The sequence below is a fragment of the Sciurus carolinensis genome, chromosome 1, assembly GCF_902686445.1.
Source record: "Sciurus carolinensis chromosome 1, mSciCar1.2, whole genome shotgun sequence".
Classification (NCBI taxonomy): domain Eukaryota; kingdom Metazoa; phylum Chordata; class Mammalia; order Rodentia; family Sciuridae; genus Sciurus; species Sciurus carolinensis.
Window position 1 is genome coordinate 179,872,190 of NC_062213.1, and position 21,908 is coordinate 179,894,097.

A 21,908-nucleotide genomic window follows, 5' to 3' on the forward strand; every position below is an offset into this window, starting at 1 on the left:
TGGAGTCACTTATGTAGATGCGTTCTGCTGGGAACAAGGCTGGGGCTGAAACAGCCCTGGGCCCTACTTTTATGCTTCTGCCTCCAGCCTCCAGCCCCTTCACAACATGTAAATAACCACCCCCAATTCGGCAGGTGGGACTTGGAAATGCGCGCCCTCTGCTGGCCAACTAGGGGGCCAGCGAGAAGCTGGGTTCAGAGTCCCAGTCTCTCTGGTCTGGGTTTCGCGCTAGAACAGGGCGCAAAAGGGGCAGCCGAGCAGTGTCGGGATCGCCTCCGCCATGGTATAGAAAGGCTGTGCGGCTGGATCTCCCACTTGCCTCCCGCTGAGGAGCAGGTCCCTGTTGGTGATTGAAGCGGTCCATCCACCATTTCCCCAGTTCGCAGGATGGACTGGGGGACTGCTCAGGGTCCTAGGGTTCCAGCATTCTGGCATCCGAGGGTTTAGAGGGGCGGTTAGCTATGGAAAGGAGGGTGAAGACTAGCTTTTCGTTTTCTCTTTTGGTGATCACCACACTCTGGGGGGAAAAAGTTGTCAGGCCTCCCCTCTTCCTGTGCCCTTGAACATCATCCCGACAATCCCGACTCCGCAGCAGTTGACAAGCTCGGAAATCTGGAACTGCTCCCTCAATTTGCTTCAGGCGCGGGTCACTCGGGAAAGGAGAGTTCCGCTGTCCCCCAAACATACAGCAGGGCAGCACGCCGGCGACCGAGAGGGCCAGCCTAACCTCCCGGGCCCCCCACCCGCGGCGGGCGGGCGGGCGGGGCGGCGGCTCACGCGCCAACCCTGGGCGCCGCCGCCCGCCCCCTTCTCACACCCGGCCGCGCCTTCCCTCCCGCAGCCCGGCCCCCGCGAGCTCCGCGTCTCCGCAGCCGCCTGCTCCGGCCCCGCGGGGTCAGAGCCGGAGCATGGAACCCGGGGAGCCCCGGGAGGCCCGCGAACCTGGGCCAGGGGCAGAGACCGCCGCGGCCCCGCGCTGGGAGGAGGCCAAGACTTTCTATGACAACCTCGCGCCCAAGAAGAAACCTAAATCGGTAAAAGCAGGGCATGGTTTGGGGGGTGCGGGCAGGGAAAGGGCCACTCGGAGGGCGGGTTCGCCAGCCCCCTGGGAAGGGACCCTCGGTGCCCCTCTGGGAGGGAATGCAGCTCCTCAGCTCCAGAATGCGCCTGGCAGTTGGCTCAGGCTCGGGTTTATTTTGGGAGCTCTGCTCTGGTGGTTGTGTGTTGTTGTTTCTTCCCCCCCTCCCCCCGAGGCTCGGGTTCCACGCCAGGATCCCCCTCCCCCAAAGCGTCATCACTGCCCAGATCGGGCCGCGACCCCAGCCTGCCTCCTCCCCCACTATCCGCGCGGGTCGCTCGGGTGCCCGGACAGCACTTGTTGGCAAAATTGGTCAACGCCGCCTGAACCAGCCTCCCAGGCTCGGGTAACTGGAAACTGGAAACCCGGTTCCTCGCTGTGTGCTCTGGTCTCCACCATCTGGGCACCGGGCTCCGGACCCAAGCCTCTGTGTTCAGGCCATAGCTTGGGGCCCTGCTATCAGCGTCAGGATGCTGCGCTCCCTGCATCCTAAAAGAAGCTGCTTCCTCCAAGCACTGGGATCTGCTCTTGGCGGTCAGGGCTCTGTGCCCCTCATTCTAGGCTCCTAACGCTGGGTTCTGCACCGCAGTTGCAAGCTCTGCTCCCCTTTGAAGTGAACATTAACATCCCAAAGTTTTGTCAAACCTTTGAGACCTCATGCAGAGGAAAGAGCTCCTCTTCCCCTGTGGGACAAATTCATGATGCTCTGGTCTGCCTTTGGCCTTGCTCAGTCCATCTTCCCAGATCTCAGAGCTTGGGGAAGGGACTGAGATTAGAGGCTGGCCTGGATGTATCCACCAAAGACCTTCAAGCTTCCCTTCAAAGAGCCCTCCCTGGGAAGCTCACCCAGTCAACGTTCTTTGGACATCTCCAGGCCTTGGCTCATCAGTGGGATTGAAGTCTTGATTAAACGGTGGGTCCCTGTCAAAGGAGTTCACAGTGCACTGCTGGAGGCTCTGGAGATGGTGGGTGCTCAGAAAAAGATCCTGCATGATGCAGTGGGAGCATAGAGGACGGACTGACTGCCACCAGGAAAGGCTTTGGGGAGATGGCACTTGAGCTGATCTTAAAACCTGAGTAGATGGAGTTTCCCAGGCAGAGGGGGAAAAAATGGGCAAAAGACATGGAGATATCTGTGAAATCAAGGACTGTGTTCCAGAATCAGGACTCAGTAGGAGAATGTGGGGTTGTTGGGAGAAGAGCAAGAAGGATGCTGAAGGGTGGAGGAGCCTGGAGCTTGTAGACAGGGGCCTGATTCAGTGAGGTGAGGTTTTCAGACTAGGTTCTGCGGAGCCCCATGTTTCAGGGGGCCTGCAGACAATGGAATACAACTTACTTTCTCTCTTCTTTAAACTATATTTTAAACAATTAAAAATATGTGATAAAGTCCAACTTACTCAAATATATTCATTGGACATTTCAGCACCATGGGGACCACAGACATAGTAACTTTGTGCTACAGGTTGATTATTATTATTTTTTTAGCAAGTCTCAGAATAAAGCTTTTCCTCAGATCTATTTAATAGAAAAGCATCTTGAGATCATAAGCCCTGTAATTTAAAACAAAATAAAAACTCTTCCCACTTGCAACCACTTATCTATATGAATCAGGGACTTTCTCAACACTGCCCCAAAACAAAAACAAAAACAAATCGGCTAGACGCTGTAGCTTAAGCCTGCACTGGCGTCCTCACCCTGGTTTCGCAGTTGTTCTCATCAAAACAGCTGTGTCATTTTCATTGGTTGAATTTATAATAAATACATTCATATATGTATTATATTTTGAATTTGTAAAATAGATGTATACCAATTATATAGGGCAATATCTGATTTACATACTGAGGTTCTGCCTAAGAGTTCATTTGAATAAAAGGTCAACCTATGTTTAAAAAAAAACTTGAAGACCATAATGGAGTTATTGCAGGATTTGTTAGCAGGGGATTAAATGGTTCCCTTTTTTTTTTCTGGTCCCATTTTCATTCTAGATGATCACTCTAGGGCTGTTTGTTGGATGGATTGGAAAGGGCAGATCTGGCAGCAGGCATTCCAGACAGAAGACAAAGCTAGACTGATTTTGTGGCCTGGGGGCTGGAGAGGAGATGGACAGTGGAGGTTGGAGTAACTTTAGTGTTCCAAATCCTTTTCTTCCCCAAGAACCAGGGAACCAGGGAGCTCAGGACCAGAGGTCGGTCATGACCCCTCCAGCCTCCCTCATGGATCTCTGGGAGGCAAGGAATCTGGAGGCTTCCCAGCTCCTATTCCTTCCTGCAGGAGACCCTCTTCCCACAGGCTATTTTGGGGGCTTTAGGCCTCCTGGGCCCCATTAGGTCCTGGCCTGGATTTATTCTCATTCCCAGGAGCCTAAGGGAAATATTTAACTGAGTGAAGGCACATTGGAGGCCCTCACCTTATGGGGTCAGAGGACTTCCTCAATCCAGAGCTATTCTGTCCCTCTTTCTCCCAGCTGCCCTTCTCTCTCTGAGTCCTTCCAGAAATAATAGCTTTTTGGCTGTGTTCCTATCTTGGGTGCAATAGACAGAATCATGTCGATTTAAATGGGAGCTTCTCAGGCAGGCTGGTGGGGGGCAGCATGACTGAACTGCCCCCTATTAATCTTCCTTCCCCTCCCCCTAAGTCAGAGTAATGCTCAGCCCTAGCAGAAAGCAGGAAGCTGGCAGGACCCTTGCTTCCTGGAGTCAGAGCTTCCAGGCTAAGCCACTGCATTGTTTTGACCCATTTCCCAGTCTGTGATGTGGGCTGCTTTCTGATTTTGGTGCAACTGACAACACATGATTGGTTGTTAGCCATCTGGCCAAGCTCAGAAGGGTCTCTAAGCACCTTCTCACCTGTTCTTCAGGTCTGCTTAGAGACTTGACTGCCATTCCTCTATTCCAGTTGGAGCTGCTTTTCCTAGTAGCACACATACCTTGGAGGCCCTTTGACCCCACTTTACTTGTGCTGTGTTAGAGCAGTCTAGGGGTGGGGAGCAGAGTCCTTGTCTTGGGAACACCATTCTAAGGGGAAACAATGTCCTGCCCTGAGACACCACAGTCTGGGAGGGTGGTACCTCTACCATTTCTCCCAATCTCGAAAGGGAGCTGGGGAAGGTACATCCAGGGACATCACTAAAGTAACAGTTTGGGGACTTCTGGAAGCCATTGAAGAGGGCCATATCAAGGGGACTGCTGTGTGGACAGAGGCCAGGATAGAAGTTGAATATTGGGATCTCCTCTTGTGTGGTGTAGAGTAAAACTGCGTACTTCCCTACCTGTGAAAGAGGGAAGTGGAGGCTCCTGGGGCCAAGGCAGCCAGGACATTTTTCTTGCAATGGTCAGGAGTAGGATGAGATGGGGTCCGGGTAGCTCAGCCAGAGGAGACTCAGGACTTGGCAGTCTGGTAGAGACTGTGGGACAGAAAGTGGGAACTGAGACCTTGGCTGGCTGCCTAGGTGTGAGTGACAGGCTTGGGAACCTGCCTGAAGGGACTGGGGAGCAGCTGGCTCTCTGTCCTTCAAGGGAGCATGGGCCTGTCCCTGGGATAGTAAGTCAAGAGGATAGGGCACACAAAGCCCTGTCTAAAAGGCCTGTAGGATTCCTGGGTTTATGAGAATGAATGTCCCCACCTCTGACCCTACCCTTACTATCCATGACCATCACCCTATCACCCCTGTCCTTTAGGAATTTTAGCTTCTTCCTCGAAGGCTCACCAATGTCGATGGGGCTAGAGAGTGCCCAGCCCACAGACGCACAGACATACCGTAGTGGTCATAATTGGGAAGGCATTTGGGCTGAGCCTAGGAGGACACCTGTTCCACTACTCCCTTACACAGACACTACTGACCACGTACACCACCTTGGTTGGGGTTAAAAGCTAATGCTTTATAAACCAAGGTCAGTCACATGACCTTGGCGAATTCTTTGGCTTTCTATTCCTATTTTTAGGTTCTAAAGCTGCACTAGCCACTAACCATATGTAGATATTTAAGTTCATTAAAATTAAATGAAATTAAAAACTCAGGTCTTTGGTCTCACTGGTCACATTTCAAATTGCTCTATAGCCACATGGACAGCACAGATTATGGAACATTTCTATTATCACAGAAAATTCCACTGGACAGTGCTCTTCTAATGAATGGTGTGAATCCCTGCTTTGAGGAAGGATCATAAATAAGATCTATGGGGCAGGGATCTCCTGTATTCTTTTCTGCTACACCCCCAGCATAGTGCCTATCACATGATGACCACTCAATGTTATCAACTGATTGGAGCCCAGGTTTGACCCCAGAAAGAAGCAATGAGGTGGGGTCCGTGGCCCACAGGGCTATCCAGAACAGGCCAGAATTTGAGGTCCACTCACAAGTCTTGACCTCAATCTGAGTCCCTGTCTCCTTATCTGTAAAGTAGGAATCATGATCCTAGGACTTCCCAGGTCACAGAGATGTGGATGGACTCTCTGGGTGTCCGTGAATCCTTTCTGCACCCACTTTCTGATCCTTGCCAGGGACTAGAAAGGGTCTAGCTGTTGTCTGTGGTGTCCCACTCTTCTCCCCTTTCCAATGGTCTTAGACCATTTGAGCTGTTAAAACGAAGTGCCATAGACTGGGTGACTTTTACTGTAAACAACATGAATTTATTTGTTTATGGAAGCTGAAGTTCAAGATTAAGACACCAGCAGACTGGTATCTGATGAGGTTTCTCTTTCTCATTCAAAGGTGGCACCTTCTAGCTGTGTCCTCACATGATGGAACAGGCAAGGCAAGCTCCCTGGTGTCTCTTTTCTAAGAATACTAATTCCAATCCCATCAAGATCATCTCCCAAAGTCCTCACCTCCTACTACTATCACCTTGAGGGTTAGGTTTCAGCATGAATTTTAGGGGGGCATAAACATTCAGACAGCAGTGGGGTAGGGATCTAAGGTCCACTTGGGGTCCCAAGAAGGCTCTGCAATCTGGCAGCCGCCTGCCCTTGTGGGCTTATCCGCACCCTCCCACACGTGCCCTATGCATGTGCTCACATCCTGCACTTTCCTTCAGCCTGCTCCTCCTTCAAGGTGCCCCTCAAAAGCCTCCTCTCCCCAGACAACTGCCCCTGAAACCCTGTCATCAAGACCTTGCTTCCACCTTTGCTCTGTCCCCTGCTTCCATCCCTTTTGCTTCTGAGTTCTCTGTTCATTATCTCTCTTCTCCACAAGATTGTGAGCTCTGAGAACAGGAGCCGTGTCTCTACGCCCTCAGCAGAGCTCAGGTGCCTGGCTTAAAGAACTGGTCAACGTTTGCCAGATTACACTGACTAACAAAATATTCTCTGTGGGCACCTGCTATACATGAAGCAGTCTGAACAGATGAGGGCACTGCATTGGAATGTTAAGTTTTTTGTTGCACATATTTTCTCATTGAAATATGTTAAAAGTATATGGAAGCTGGGCCCAGTGGTGCATACCTGTAATCCCAGTGACTCTGAGGCTGAGGCAGGAGGATTGAAAGTTCAAGGTCAACCTCAGCAACTTAGTGAGACCCTGTCTCAGAATTTAAAAAATTTTAAAAGGGGGAGTGGTGTTAAGGATGCAGGCAAACACTATGGTGTCTCTCTTATAAGAATACTAATCCCATCATGACCTCATCACTTCCCAAAGACCTCACCTCTTACTACCATCACCTTGAGGGTTAGGTGATGGTAATAAGTGGTAGAGCACCCCTGGGTTCAATCCAATGAATCTGACATAACTTTCCTATGTTCATATATGAATACACCACCAGTGAAACTCCACATCATGAACAACCTCAAGAATGGGATCTTAACTAGAATAAGTTATACTCCATGTATATATAATATGTCAAAATATACTCTACTGTCATGTATTTCTAAAAAGAACAAATAAAAATTTTTAAAAATTAAAAAAATGTATACATGTATATGAAATATTTTTGAAATATGTTAGAATTTTAGAGACATTAAAAGTTTGCTGAGCACCTCTCTGTACCAGGCACAGTACTAAACACTAGAGACATAATAATGAAGCCAGGCATGGTGGCACACATGTGTGATCCCAGCAACTTGGGAGACTGAGACAGGAGGTTGAGGCCAGCATCAGCAACTTATGAGTCCCTGTCTCAAAATAAAAAATAAAAAAATTCTGGGGGCTTAACTCAGTGGCAAAGTGCCCCTGGGTTCAATCCCCAGTACTACTACCACTACCAGTAATGATAATAACAGATGAGATACTCATGGTTCCTGCCTCTTCCCCAGAACTCACCTAGAAAAAATTAAATAAGCAATAATAATTTAATGTTTAATTTTACTAAGAAGGAGGGGTATCAAATGGAGACTATGATGAGGGCAGACTTCCTAAAGGTGGTAATCTAATTTGAGACCTGTAGGTTGAGTAGAAGTTAGCTGGACAGAGAGTATGGGAAACAGATGGCAAAGGGAAGAGCATGTGCAGAGACTCAGAGGAAGAGGGCGAAGGTGTGTCAGAGGTGAGAAAGGTCGCATTGAACAAGGCTGGGAAGCAGAAGCTGAGAGTGGAAGGAGAGAAATGACTTCCAGCTCCATGCTAACGGCTGCCAGTTGTGCTCTGAGAAGAGCAGTCACCACTGAGGAGGTGGGCTGCGCTCCCATCTGCACGTTAGGAAAACCCCCTGACAGCAGCATGGGTGACAGACTGCAGAGGGTGAGAGGCTTTGATGGCCTGGCATACAGTAGGGAGGACGGAAAGATGCCGATGGACTCTGGTTGTGTTGACCGGTTGGGGCGAGTGACCGATGGGCGGAGAATGGCGGAGAGGAAGAGGGAGGAGTGGAGGTCAGCTTTCAGGTTTCTGCTTCTGTGGATAGTGGCGCCGTCCACCCTTCTGGGGGAGCTCTGGAGTGGATGGTGGCGCTGAGCACTGAGATGAGGGAAAGAAGGCGGATCAGGTTGCGGGGCGGAGGAAGCCGGTGGGAATTCAGCCCCAGGTGTGATGAGTTGAAGCCTGTGAGTCAACTAGGGCAGTTGGCTATCTGGGTCTGGAGCTCAGGAGACAGATCTGGGCTGGAGACAAATTTTCTTCTGTAATTGCTGTGTTCCTGGTCACCAATTTCTTCCCTAGGGCATGCAGCTCTCATGTCCTAAGGGAAACCATCTGGAACTCCAGCATCAGTCACACTTTGGCCACGTTCATGGCATTCATTTTTCTGTTATGTTCAGATGTCCACCTAAATTGCAAGCTCCCTGAGGACCTGTCCCTCCTTCATATCGTACTCTAGGTGGCAAGCCATCCTCTGCCTCTGGGTTCTCTGAAGACAGGATCCTAACCTGTCTGTTCCCAAGACTGAGCCTCTTTAGGGCAGCACCTGGGCCTGGGTCTTTTCCATGTCCCCAGTTTGCTGAGGGGCTTGCATATGGATACCTGCCTCAGGACAGCCCTTACTCCTGCCCCTCTGCAGCCCAAGCCTCAGAATGCTGTCACCATCGCTGTGTCCTCCCGAGCCTTGTTCCGCATGGATGAGGAGCAGCGGATCTACACGGAGCAGGGCGTGGAGGAGTACGTCCGCTACCAGCTGGAGCACGAGAATGAGCCCTTCAGCCCCGGGCCTGCCTTCCCCTTCGTGAAGGTGAGGGGCAGCCCTGTGGCAGCCCACAGAGGGCCTTTGTGGGGATTAGAAAAAAGCACTCCCAGCCTGGCCCGGTGGTGAATGCAGTAATCCCAGCGGCTCTTGGGAGGCTGAGGCAGGAGGATTGAGAGTTCAAAGCCAGCCTCAGCAAAAGAGAGGGCTAAGCAACTCAGTGAGACCCTGTCTCTAAATAAAATACAAAATAGGGCTGGGGATGTGGCTCAGTGATTGAGTGCCCCGGACTTCAATCTCTGGTACTGCCCCCACAAAAAAAAAAGAAAGAAAGAAAGAAAGAAAGAAAAAAGCACTCCCATGGTTGTCTGAGCAAGGAAAAGCAGCTCCCTCTGTACAGATGCAACCCCACAGGGATGCAGCTTGGCCAGCGGACAGAGCCTTTGTGGGAAGAAGAGACCACTCCTCCTCTGGACTGATATAGCCCTGGGCTGGGTAACCAGCATGCTGAGTGGCCCTCATTCACCTCTTTGGTGAGGTGGGCCCTGAATAACAACCTGCACAGTGGTGGAGAATGCCATTAGGAGATTGTCCCTGTGCACTGGTCTCATCCCTGTGCACAGGTCTCATCCCAAGTCAGCCCCTGACCTCCCCTCCACTCCCCTACCCTCATTGGATCCCTGGCCAGCCCTCCAGGTAATCACCCCCAGAGTCTGAGCAGAAAGGTGCCCTCTCCCTTCCAGGCCCTGGAGGCTGTAAACAGGCGGCTTCGGGAGCTGTACCCCGACAGTGAGGATGTCTTCGATATCGTGCTCATGACCAACAACCACGCTCAAGTGGGAGTCCGCCTCATCAACAGTATCAACCACTATGGTGAGCATGAGGGCCCTGCCACATCCCTGGGGATGGGCCACACCACCCACTGCAGCATCGGTTTGTACCCATTGGACCCCTAAGTTCAATGGTATGCTGGTGAACTGGCTCTTTGCAAAAACAAAAAAACTGTTGCTGACTTTCAGGTGTCAATATTCCTGCTGTGGCTGATTTCAAGCCACCAATGGCTGAAATCACTGATGGCTCACAGAATTCTTGTTTAACTAGAGGCTCTCCCAAGCCAACACAAGGCAGCTCCACACACACTGCACAGGCCCCACTCCTTTGTGTGACGGCAGTGCTTTCTGCCCCTGTGCCTCAGTTTCCCTACCTGCAATGAGGTTAAAAGGCCACACAAAGCTGCTGGGAGAATCAGGGGCCATTGCCAGAGTAAAAGTGCTCTGTGTCTTAGTCCACACTGCTGATTAAAATACTTGCCAGATGTAGCAGCAAGCACCTATAATCCCAGCAGCACAGGAGGCTGAAGCAAGAGGATCATGAGTTCAAAGCCAACCTCAGCACCTTAGCAAGGCCCTAAGCAACTTAGTGAGAACTGTCAAAATTAAATATAAAAAAGGGCTGGGGATGTGTCTCAGAGGTTGAGAGCCCCTGAGTTCAATCCCATGCCCCGCTCCCCACAGAAAGATTCTAGACCCTTCAGATCTGGCTTCAGATGAAGAGAATAATGTATTAGGTTCCAGGGTATCTCAGAACCTCAAGGCAGGAAGTAAAATTGGGCCCACAGAGGCCCCTAAATCCAAGTATTGGAAAGTCCTTACTTATGCTTCTCTAGCAAGTTCACATTCTCGGCCCACGCTTCCCCACCCCCAACTGGATTTCTCTGCTTTCTGAATATAAAACAAGGAAAACAGAGAAATCCACTTTGGGGAGGGAGAGAGAGAGACCTATCTTTACAGGCTTATAAGACCTTGTTTTTAAGGAAACAAAAGGATCCAGTTGGCTTTATTTAATTTACGTTAATAATTCTTTATTTAGGGTATTAGGGATTGAATCTAGGGCTTTGTATGTGTAAGCATGTGCTCTACCACTGAGCTACACCCCCAGCCACCAGTTGGCATTTTTAAAATATTAATTTCAAATTTCTGGGAGCAGGAGTGATACTAAAAATATTTAACCACCTGTGTGATAGGTGCCGAGCAGTCCACGCATGCCAAGTAAATAGGGGAGCCAGCCCTGAAGGACATCTGCGGTGCCAGGCATTTCACCTTTCTGTGGTGGACTGTGAGCAGGACAGGGGTCCTGGGTAAGGGGCTGGGGTAGTGATTGATGGCTCAAAACAGCAGCCAACTATCAACCAGCCTTGGCAGCCATGGGGACTAACTGCTGGACAGCTGGGTCAGGTGTGTCTGGCCCTATCCAGTCAGGACCCACAATCTGTAGCACCCCGATTTCCTGACAAGAGGGAATTTCTGTGAGTCAGGCAGTTTCTTTGGAGATGTGATCATCCCCATTTCATTGATGAAGGGTGAAGGGGCTCAGAAGGAAAATGCTGGCCTAAAATCACAGAGAATCACTCCACTGCCCACCACCACACGAATCCAAGATGGCACTCCTTAAGCATGGAGAGTCCATTCTAAGACCTGGAGGACTGACCCTCGCCTCACCTGGGTACTCTCTGCCTCTCCCCAGACCTGTTCATCGAGAGGTTCTGCATGACAGGCGGGAACAGCCCCATCTGCTACCTCAAGGCCTATCACACCAACCTCTACTTGTCAGCTGATGCAGAAAAAGTGCGAGAAGCCATTGACGAGGGTAAGTCAAAACGAGGAGGGAGAATATGGGAAGTCTAACAAAGTGGTTCAAGGGGTGGGAGTCCCAGGGCCTAAAACTCTACACAGGTGCTGGGAGATGCCATGGTAATTAGGAGGGGGGCCTGTGCCTAAATTCCTATGATCTGCTTATAAAGTCTGAAAATGAGGCCCTACCTATTCTACTTTCCCACCTCCTGCTCTACTGTTAAGGACAGATTTATTCATCAGTGTTACCCAGCCTTCTGTTTCCATGGAAACCCTCCTTACAGCTCAGAAAGCGACTCCCTTCTAAGATTCCTCCAGGTCAGAGTTCTGATTCCTGTATGACCATGGGCAGTCCCTGCCCTTCTTTGAGCCAGTGGGGGGAGAGATCCATATCCAGCCCAGCCTGCGTAGTGGGCTCAGGAAATGGCCAGCATTTCCAGCAGCTGGGCTGGCCAGTGATAAGATAAGGCTAGGAAATCCAGCTACAAGCATTGACAAAGGGAAGTCCCCTCTATGTGCCCTTTTCAAGGGAGACTATGGTAGCCATGATAGATAGACTCAGTCCTCCCCATGGGGTGTTTATCCAACTCACACAGGCCGCAGAGAAGAAAGGACTGCCCAGCTGCCTGAGAGGACTCCTCAGGCTGAACCTGAGTGGCAGGTTCCATATCCACTTTTCTCTTCCTCTTTCATGCTGTCTCTCCTGCCTCTAAGCCTGGCCTCTCTCCCGATGCCTCTCTCCCTGAGCAGTTGGGAGCTCCACAAGGCTTCTTTAACTAGGACCCAGAAGCCATTTCCCTAGGCATAAGCCACACCCCCTGGTTGGGGACTAAGTGCTTGTCTGTAGGCATGCTTCTGTGTGCCTGTAACCTGACCTCAGGCTAGGGAGCAGGGGAATGGTCCAGAGGGAGGCCCTGCTCAGGGTCAGATGGTTCTGGGTCACCTTGGCTTTGGCATTGGCAGAAATGAAAAGGTGCCTAGCCTGATGTCCAGAGCCTTCCCTGCACTTGGCATCCTCAGGCTGGTGAGGTTGCTGTGAGGTCTGTACTGTTCACTCCTCCTGAAGCTCTGCCGAGCCCTGCCTCTGTGGTCCCAGAGAGAGACGAAGACAAGCTGCCTGGTTTCCAGCCTCTTAGCCCCGGTGCTCTGGTGTCCAGTACAGCTCTGGCCTGGAGACGGGTTCCTGACAGGCATCCTTGCCCAACAGAGAAGCCCCTGTTATGAAGACTGCACAGCCAGAGGCAGCTCGCGCCACCCCTAGGCCACGTGGTTTCATGGAAGACTGAATGGGCAGCCTGCCCTGAGAAAGGCATACCTGGGAGCCATTGTGGCTGTAGACATGGCCCACCCATCCTACCCCGAATGCAGCCTGGGATCTCAGCCCCAGACAGAGCCATAAGGACCTTAATTTTGTCTTGGCCCAGAGAAGATGAGTGACTTATCACAATCAGCAGTGAGGGAGTGACCATGACCAGCCAGAGTCAGGGCTCCTTTCCAGACCTTCTGTAGATCCATATCAGGGGTCTGTGAGGAGCCGTGAGCAGGAGAGCAGGGCTTGGTGGATGCACCCTTCTTCCCAGCAAAGGCTGCTCTTTGGCTGGTCCCTACTAGCATGATTTTTCTCAGTATTAAAATATTGAAATTCCTTCATACTAGTTGGGAAAGAGCTCATGCCCTGAGCCCTCAGAATCCTCCTCCTGCCCCCAGGACTGCCCCCGACCTCTCCACATAGGTGAGGGCCCTTCGCACCCAGTGTTGAAGCTACAGCTTGTCTACTCCTATGGCCAGTGTCCATGAACTACTAGTTTTAAGCATTTTTAAGACTATCTCTCATTAACCTTGCCCTTTGTCCTGGCAGGGGAGAGCAGGTGGCGGGGGGCGAATGTAGCCTGAGATTGCCCTCTCTCACTCCCAGCCAGGGGGCCACTATTGCCTTCCTGAAGACAGACAATGCTTGCCTCTCTCTGCCCAGGGATCGCAGCTGCCACCATCTTCAGCCCCAGCAGGGATGTCGTTGTGTCCCAGAGTCAACTGCGCGTGGCTTTCGATGGGGATGCTGTGCTCTTCTCAGATGAGTCAGAGCGCATTGTCAAGGCTCACGGGCTGGACAGATTCTTCGAGCATGAGAAGGCCCATGAGAACAAACCTTTGGCCCAGGTGCTCTACACAGTCCCAGAACCCCTGAGTAGAACAAGGTGGCTCCCAAGAACCTGCCCTTGGCCAGAACCAAACCTGGGCTCAGCCCAGACTCCGACCAGGTCCCCTCACCAAGCCTCAATCCCTCATCACTCTCGCTTGTTCCCAGCCCCCTTCACCAAGCCCCATCACCCCACTGAAGTCTCCATTGTCTCTCTGAGCCCCTCTCTGAGCCTTTTCCCCTTCCTTGGAGCTCCAGTCTCCTTTCTGCGGTCTCTGAACCTGAAACTCTCCTCCCTTTCTCGAGCCCCATCCCCTGTCTGAGGTCTCTATCCCTCCTCTGAAGTTCTAGTTCTCTAAGTCCCCACACCTTGTCTGGACGCCCCCCACCCCAAGGGCCTCACCTCCTCTTAGGTGAAAGGAAGCTACCATCCTTTCTCTGGATCCCTCACTTCCTTCTGAGATTCCCTACCCCAAGTTACTCCTGCCCTGTAGAAACTCCTGTTCCCCTTCCTGGAGGACAGGAAGAACTGGACTGGCCCCCTACTGGGGCAGGCCCGCTGGGGCAGGGAGATCTGGCTGAGCAGGGAGCGGGGAGCAGAGTGTGTGCTTGGGTCACCTCCTGCTATGCCTTGGCTAGGGGAGTTGGGGACTTCAGTCACCCTCAAATTGATTGGTGGTCCTCTGAGAGTGGAACATGTCCTAGTACTTGGTAAAAATCCCTTGGGTTGGAGCTGTGGGGTGTCCAGTCTTCCTGGGAGCTCCAGTTTGAGTTTTTCACAAAAATCAGTTGTGCAGAGCAGGACAATTTTCCCACTAAGTGGTCAGTAGAGACCCAGGGATCACTGCTTGCTCCAGGTCTTCCAGCAAGGTAGGGGTCTCTAGACCTACCCAGCTTATTCCCAGCTACTTTGGAAGTAAGCAGTCTTCATTGTCGTCCAATTTTTTATTTATACATCCTCATTAACTCATGTCTCATCATCCCATACAGAATTGAAAAGTTGGGACTTAATGGGTTAAGCTTCAGTTGTTCTGGGCACTGAAGAGAATAAATCCTTGCCCTGCCCCCAGAGAGCTTAAGTCTGACATCCTAAGCCACCTGCATGCCCATGGGCAGGTTCATATTCACTAGTTACACATTCGACCATGTGTCTCAGATGTTGACAGCTGGAGCGTGTCCATGCCATAGTTACTAATTTTATACCTTCCCTTCTGGTGGGCACAGAAGGCCATGCCTACAGAGCTGCTGGACAGACACCTGCCAATGGGGGCGTGGCTAGACACGCCTACTAACTGGTTCTGGTACAGTTATTCTAGCACAGCCCCATCACAGTAAGACAGACTCCAGACTCTGGATACCTGTAACCCCACTGAAGCACACAGGAACCTCAGAAGGCACAGAAAAACCCAAGAGATCTAGGGATCTTGAAAATTTTCTCATGCCAAACAAGGGGACACTAGTGCCTCGGGAAGAGGAGGGGGGCACATGTTTGGGAGACTGAGTTCACGGTGTTCCCTTACCTTTTCATAGGGCCCTTTAAAGGGCTTTCTGGAGGCACTGGGCAGGCTGCAGAAGAAGTTCTACTCCAAGGGCCTGCGGCTAGAATGCCCAATTCGCACCTACTTGGTGACAGCACGCAGTGCAGCCAGTTCTGGGGCCCGGGCTCTGAAGACCCTGCGCAGCTGGGGCCTGGAGACGGATGAGGCCTTGTTCCTGGCTGGAGCACCCAAGGGCCCCCTCCTGGAGAAGATTCGCCCTCACATCTTCTTTGATGACCAGATGTTCCATGTGGCTGGGGCTCAGGAGATGGGCACCGTGGCCGCCCATGTGCCTTACGGCGTGGCACAGACACCCCGGCGGGCTGCTGCTGCAAAGCAGGCGCCATCTGCACAGTAGCTGAGCCTCAGCACTTCAGGCTTCCTGTCTTACTTAGTTCAGCACCTTGACTGGTGGCCCCTTCTGGTTCCTCACCATTCTTCCCTTCTGCACATCTGCCCTCATCCCTTGGGTGAGGTACTTGTAGGAAATGACATGAACTGGGCCACTTGGGAGCAAACACTGTGCCATGATCCTAGCTAGGACAGTAGGATCATGCAGAGTAGCTGGGTTTCAGGGAGAAGGTGATGGGACTGAGCAGGGGAGGGTCAGCAAAGCCAGGATGCTTCAGAAGGGGCTTGGGATGAAAACCAGCCCAGGGCAGTGCAAAGAACTGCTGTGGAGAAGGTGGGTCTGGCAATTGAGCTCTGCCCTAGCATCAACTGCATGACTTGAAGTCCTTCCCCTTCATGGTCCTCAGCTCCCACATCTTTTAAGTGGTTTGCAAACTCTCCTCTAGCCAGAGAAGTTTGGTTTTATGAAATTGCCTTTTGAAGGAAGCATTCTGTGCCAGGGCTGCTGAGATGCATGGCATCTGTGAAAATCACATAAAAGGACACACTCTCTAGGCCAATTATGAAGCAACATCTTCTTGTGGCCGGACCTGGGCTGACACTGGGCTGCACAGCTTTGTTAACAAGATATAGGCTGGATTTCAGCCCCCATGTGCCCCTCAGCCCAGAGGCCTTTGTCAAAGGCATAATGTTCCACAGTAGCCCTAGCTATATCTTTCCATGTTTGGAAATCAGTGGTCAAGATGACCCATCTGCTTCCTATAATTCTCTAACCTGGACCATCAGGAGGGGTCAGCTGCCAAGATGGAAGTTTTGCAAAAAGGAGTTGGGAGAAAATTGAACCTCCAACTGAACTGGCAAGTTCTCCTCCAGCCAGCAGGGGGCGCTGCAGGCTCTTCCTGTGGAGGATCTTTGGTAGCAGCTGTTGCAGGGTTTTATTTGCTCCAGCTTTTAGCCAAAATTCAGTAGTTTTGCCTGCCAACCCCCTCTCATTGCCCGTTGGTCCTCCATCACTGCCTCCTGCTGTGCCGTTAGGCAGCTCTGCCAATGGGGAAAGAGGTGGAATATTTATGGCCTCGAACACGGGGACAAAGTGCAGTGTCTGAAGTGAGCATTTGTCCATGCTGAGCCAGAGGGTAAGGCCTGGGTGAAGTAGGAAATGTCAGGAGGTCTGATCTGAGACCAAAAGTACCATTACAGTAATGACTTAGGAAGGAGCTGGCAAAATTCTCACTAGGCAAAATTCTTCCACTGTGGATAGTGAGCGGAAGGCCAGTCAGAGCTGCCCTGGAGGTAATGAGCTCTCTGACATTGAGATGTTGTGTAAGGGATTCTGGAATGAGGTGACCTCCCCAAAATGTACCTCCAGTCTGCCAGGAGTCTCTGCAGCACCTCCTTCACCACTTCCAGAGAGCCCTGATGGATCTTCTCCTTTGCTGAGCAGCCTTGGCTCTCTGGGAGAAAGGATAGACGCGTGAATGACTGATGCCAAGGAAGACCAAGAAGGGGTGAGCAGACATCTATGTGTGCACTGATTGCCTGGCTCCCCAAGGATCCTAGCTATGAGTGAGCACTTTTCAAAGAAAACCAAAGGCATCCCTAGAGGGGGCAAGAGCCTATAGGTGTCAGGGTGGGAGACAGTCTGAGGAGCCCAACCAACCTTTGTCTGTCTGAGTCCTCAGCCCAGGGTCTGAATGAGTATCTGTCCCAGGCAGTGTGGCACAAGGTAGTAGTTGCAGAAAGATAATCTAGGAAGGAGAAGAAGGAAGACCAAGATGCTTCCAGAAATGAGCACCAGTTCGGGCCAGAAAAGTGCTGGGTGGGTTTGCGCTCTGAGTGTCAGAGGCTCACAAGAGGCTGTTTGCAGAGAGGAAGGGCAAGACTGGCTGAGTGACTGAGACAGATACCCGCCATAGCTGCCTTAGGGCCACTCAGAAAGGCATGTGATGAAGGTGTTTTTGCACACAGTCATTTCCATCGCACAATGGGGCTCTTTTGGCCAACAGAGGAGGCCTTTGGGCAGAAGGTCTGGTATGGAGCTTCCTCTACAATCAATGCTCTAAGCCTGGCCACAGATGCTGTGCAACCTAAGAACAGCCACAAGGAAATGAAAAGGAGGCAAGAGAGGGAACTTAACCTCAGATCACCTCCATTTTGGCTGGATCACAAAAAGCCTCTGGCCTGCCTGCCACTGGGGTCATAGTCATCCCCTGGGAGGAGCCTCCAGGACTCACAGAGCCAGTGGCCATAAGAAGCCTGCAAAGCTGAGCACAGTCCAGGCTCATACGATGGCATCAGGCTGCCTCACCAAGGTGGACCCATGCACAGTGAGGGCAGCAGATGTCACCCAATTGAGATAAACTTTAGGGATTCTAAAATCCATAAAGTCCATCCACAGGGTCCAGTGATGAACACCACAGACCCTTCAGCTCTCTCAGGAAGCAGAAAAATATGATGCTAGAAGTAGAAAGATAAGGTACAATAAAAGCTGTGGATTTCACTGGAGCCACCATTAATAGATAAAGACAGCCTTGGGCAATGAAGAGACACTGAAGGTCCAAATTCTATTACTGAAACCACAAATGAGCATCTCAAGCCTGGAAAAAAGGGCTTTCAGAAGCTGGAGTAAAAGGCTAGGAGTCCTGGGGGCAGGTTTCATTCCAACCAGACAGGCCTTCTGATGGTCTCAGTGTTGAAGAGGGACCCAGGGGTGAGGAGCATTGTTTATTGTGTAACCAGGAAATTAAAAAGTCAGATGAGCAGCAAAGCCCCTGGCCTGACCTAGGACTGCAGCACCGGGGCAGAGGGGCCACAGCATCTGGAATGCTGGACCCTTTAGCTGAAAACACCACTTCCCCGAGTTCTGCAGATCACTGATCCCAGGAGTGCTTGCCAACAATGGAACTGACCCAATGGAACTGCCACTTAGCAGAAAAGCAGAAGCCCTGTGATTAAGCACCGAGACTGCTAAGATCATTGCAAATAGCTCCCTCCCCTACCTGAGAGGCACATCAGAGTAGTGGGAATGTCACAGAATATGTCAGGAACAAAAGAAAAGAACCCAGTAAGAAGTTCAAATCCAAGATGAATCCAACATTATGATAGTCAATTGGTGTACACCTCTACATCCAAAGTGATGATTGAAATATTTAAATACCTCTATACCAGGTGGTAAATAGCCCTGCTCTGAGTCCACTGAGTATCCCTTGGTGACCTCAGTTATTCTGGCTCCTACACTATGAATGCTCCATCTTCCCACAGTTCAGTCTTGCAGAGGCTGTACCAGCACCATGGCCAGTGTCCACTCTGTTTCACAATGTCCTGGTCTTGCTGGTTTAGGGAGCTAAAATAACTTGCCTGAAGCCACCCATATGGTAAGTGGCAGCATTGGGACTCCCAGGTGTGTCTGTTTGAAGCTGGGACCAGGTTCCCCACCATTTTCCATACCACTTCTACACATGAGTAGTGATGGCAAGAGAAGTTCCACTCTGAGGTCTTCAACAGAGACACTTGCCTGACTGCCAGGTAACATGTTGATTTCCTGCATGCTGAACTGTTAGAATATATTTGACTGGGCAGATTGTGGTTATAAATTCCTAAGTAGCTGAAAATCAATTTAAATTAGAGCCAAACATTTGCAGATTCCTGAAGCACTTTCAGACAATCCCAAATTTTGTGGAACCTTGTTTAAAGACCCCTGGTTTGAGCTAATGAAGGATTTGATAAATGAGGGGCTCCTGTGCCAAATCTGACCCACTACCTATTTTTATCAAATTTCTAGATTTTTTTGCTCTTTCTTTGTGGGTCAGATTTGCCTAGGGATGATCTATGCTGGCTGTCCAGCATCTGCTCAGAATAGCTTTTGTTTTCATCTCTTTATGGTCCTCATGGGGTCTTTTGGGCAGTGATGGGTGCTAGTACAGGGATGGGGGTCAAATGTAAGCTTTGGATAAAGCAAAGTGCCCAGTGTCGGCTTGAGTGCCCCACATCAACAAGTCATCCATATGCATTCTCTGAAAGCAAGGACAAGTTCTTCATGAAGAGGGTTCCAAGAGGACTTTGGCTGGCTCAGAAGTTGTTTAGCACATGAAAGATCAAAGTCCAGTAAAAGCTGGAATGACAGTTTTCTTGTGCTGCAAGGATGAGCAACAAACTTCCCTTTACCAAGGAACTGTGGAACAGAGGGTTCCAAGATCCACCACGGAAAGGCAGTGTGGAAGTTGTCCTACCGGCAGCCATGGTTGCTGTCACCATTCCCATCATGATAGTTCTCTCTTCTAAGCCCAGACTTGGCCTCAGAATCCTCCTGAACCCAGCACTCCAGGCAGCCACTACCAGTGGGTTGGAAGTGACATGAAGGATGAAAGCCAGTTTGTCCTCCATCAGTGCGGGCTATGGCTTTCCAGGAGTCCTGGGTGTCCGTGCTCTCATACTCTGTCACAACTCTGAGGACACCAGGCTCTCACCTGACTCCAGTGAAACACAGCGAGGAGGAGCATGAATGGCATCCCCTGGTTGGCAGCATTTCTGGAAGTGTGAAGCAGTGTTCTGGGTTTTGACATCTCTAAGCAAAGTGCAAAACCCTCTCTTGCCAGTAGGTGGCGCTGCAGACCAGCAATCTGCTGCCGGCTGTAGTGATTTTATTCACTGGTTTACTTTTATCTTTCATTCTACTTGGTACTGTGCTGGACTTTCCCTACCAAGTAGCCCTAGCCAGCCATAAAGGACTTCAGGTGCTCTGAAAATGTCTGCTAAACATACTTGTGTGACGAGCTGATTGCTCTTACCGATAACCACTGTGACTGTGTGTATGGATGCACACAGTGTGTGCGACCAGATAAAACTTGTGCATGTGTGTATATTTATGTGGGTATTTGTAGTGGCTCAGGTAGCTCTTTTAATGATTCTGTTTGTATGCGCATGTGTTTTCACTCTTCACTAGGAGTGTACAAATGTTTATCTCCATTAATTGAGGATCTTCAGTTTGTGGGGGCCAGTCCTGCTTCTTGGAACTGGTTCTGACTGTTCCCATCACCTCATGGACGTGGCATGTGTGTAGCCTGGGGACCACTAAGGTCAGTCCCTGTAGCCTTCTTCTGCATTTTCCAGCTTCTGGCTGAGGCCTTGGCTTTTAACCCTGTCTCCACTCCTACCCTCTGTAGCCTTAGCAAGGGAGTGATAGAAACTGGGCTAAGATGATGCCTCACTAACTTCACTCATTCCTTCCCTCCTCCTAACAGTGCCACAGTCAACATTTACCACTGGGCAGATATGCACTTTGAAGATCTAGAGGGAACCCATTCACACAATAACACCGGTGGTGCATAGAGGCCCTGACCATCTCATGATTGTGTCTAGGACAATTGCTTTCCTCCCTGAACCCTGGCCCAGCCCAACCTAGGCTGGAATTCCTTCCTCTGCTTGGGTGTTCTAGTCTGAACTTCTAGCCAGAAGTGACTTACCCTTGACCTTGATTGGGAAGTTTCTTCCTGATGAGCCATCTCCCAGAGGAGTATGAAAGTGAAATGGGGCTGGGAACCTTTTAGTTACTCATCTTTGCCAAGTAAAAAGTCCCATAAGGTGAATCAAAACTGCAGATGGAGGTCACTGACTTCTGCCCTCCTGGCCTGTGGGTAACTACTCCTTCATGGGCAAGATAAAAGGCCCAAGGATAGACTTACAGCTGCCACCACATAGAAAATCACTGAGATCACCACAGACCAGATGCACAGGCACAGATCACAAACTCTGATGCCTACAGGGGCTGAGCAGGAAACAGAAATGAGTGAAGGGGATTAGCAGGGTCATTAGGGAGATGGAAAACACCGAGCAGGGCCTGATAGATGGCTGCCATGTGGGAATGCAGGCTGATATTGCTGGAGAGTCCATCCAGTTTTTCACGAGAAGCTAGAAGTCTGGACTTTGAGATGTTGGCAGCTATTTCAAATTCAGAAAACACTATTTGGGCCAAAGAAAGCATATCCTGCAGGCTAAATCTGGACCTTGAATCTCCAGTTTACACTGCTACCTGGTCCAGTAAATTGGGATGTTTAGAACCAAGTAACTGAAAATAGGAGGTTGTTCAATTCAGGCTCATAGTTTGGAGATGACGTCGCTCAGTCCCTGTGTGTTTTAAACTGTATTGGTACAAGCTTCTTTATTAACTTAATATGCCCATATCCTTAACCTCCAGTTTCTACTTAAAAGCATCTCAGTACCCCCAGTTTAGAACAAGATTGAGTGAAGCCTTCACACCCAGTGTGTTCGTGTGTACCTGGCAGAAGCCCTTTGCTGCTCAATATTTGCTGCCCTGCTTCTGCCTCGCCTGCTCCCCCTGGGTTGTTGTTTATGGTAAACCTCCTAAGTGCCTCCTTTAGAGGTCAGAGCATGTGCCTCTTGTCTCTGTGACTCCCCTTGCCTGGGATTAGGCCTTGCATACCCTTCCTGGCTTTCCCCTGTCACCTGCTCTTAGCATACCCCTTGGGTCCTGCTAGGTCTGGCTTTTTGCAGCTTTCACCAGGTCACATGATCAAGGGCTACAGGCTTGTCAGAGTGGACCCCTCCCTCCTTGTGTTTGTCTCTGCCTTCATTTACAACATGGGCTTCTGCTTCTTAAAAGCCATTCGAATA

The 21,908-nt window shown here is 50.6% G+C and overlaps 1 protein-coding gene across 1 annotated transcript; it reads left to right on the forward strand.

The window, feature by feature from the left end:
- The first annotated feature begins 661 nt into the window (after positions 1-661).
- Positions 662-21,908, forward strand: Nt5c1a (5'-nucleotidase, cytosolic IA). The gene is made up of 6 exons (XM_047519727.1): positions 662-1,034; positions 8,503-8,670; positions 9,366-9,495; positions 11,146-11,268; positions 13,225-13,409; positions 14,920-21,908. Exons 1-6 carry the CDS (start codon positions 909-911, stop codon positions 15,283-15,285), a joined length of 1,098 nt encoding a protein of 365 aa, XP_047375683.1. The 5' UTR covers positions 662-908; the 3' UTR covers positions 15,286-21,908.

What these genes read in the sequence shown, in the direction of transcription:
- Nt5c1a (XM_047519727.1), top strand. Translation starts at nt 909, where the DNA reads ATGGAACCCGGGGAGCCCCGGGAGGCCCGCGAACCTGGGCCAGGGGCA. An exon ending in CCAAGAAGAAACCTAAATCG is followed by an intron (nt 1,035 to 8,502) that starts GTAAAAGCAGGG and finishes GCCCCTCTGCAG; the next exon opens with CCCAAGCCTCAGAATGCTGT. An exon ending in GCGAGAAGCCATTGACGAGG is followed by an intron (nt 11,269 to 13,224) that starts GTAAGTCAAAAC and finishes CTCTCTGCCCAG; the next exon opens with GGATCGCAGCTGCCACCATC.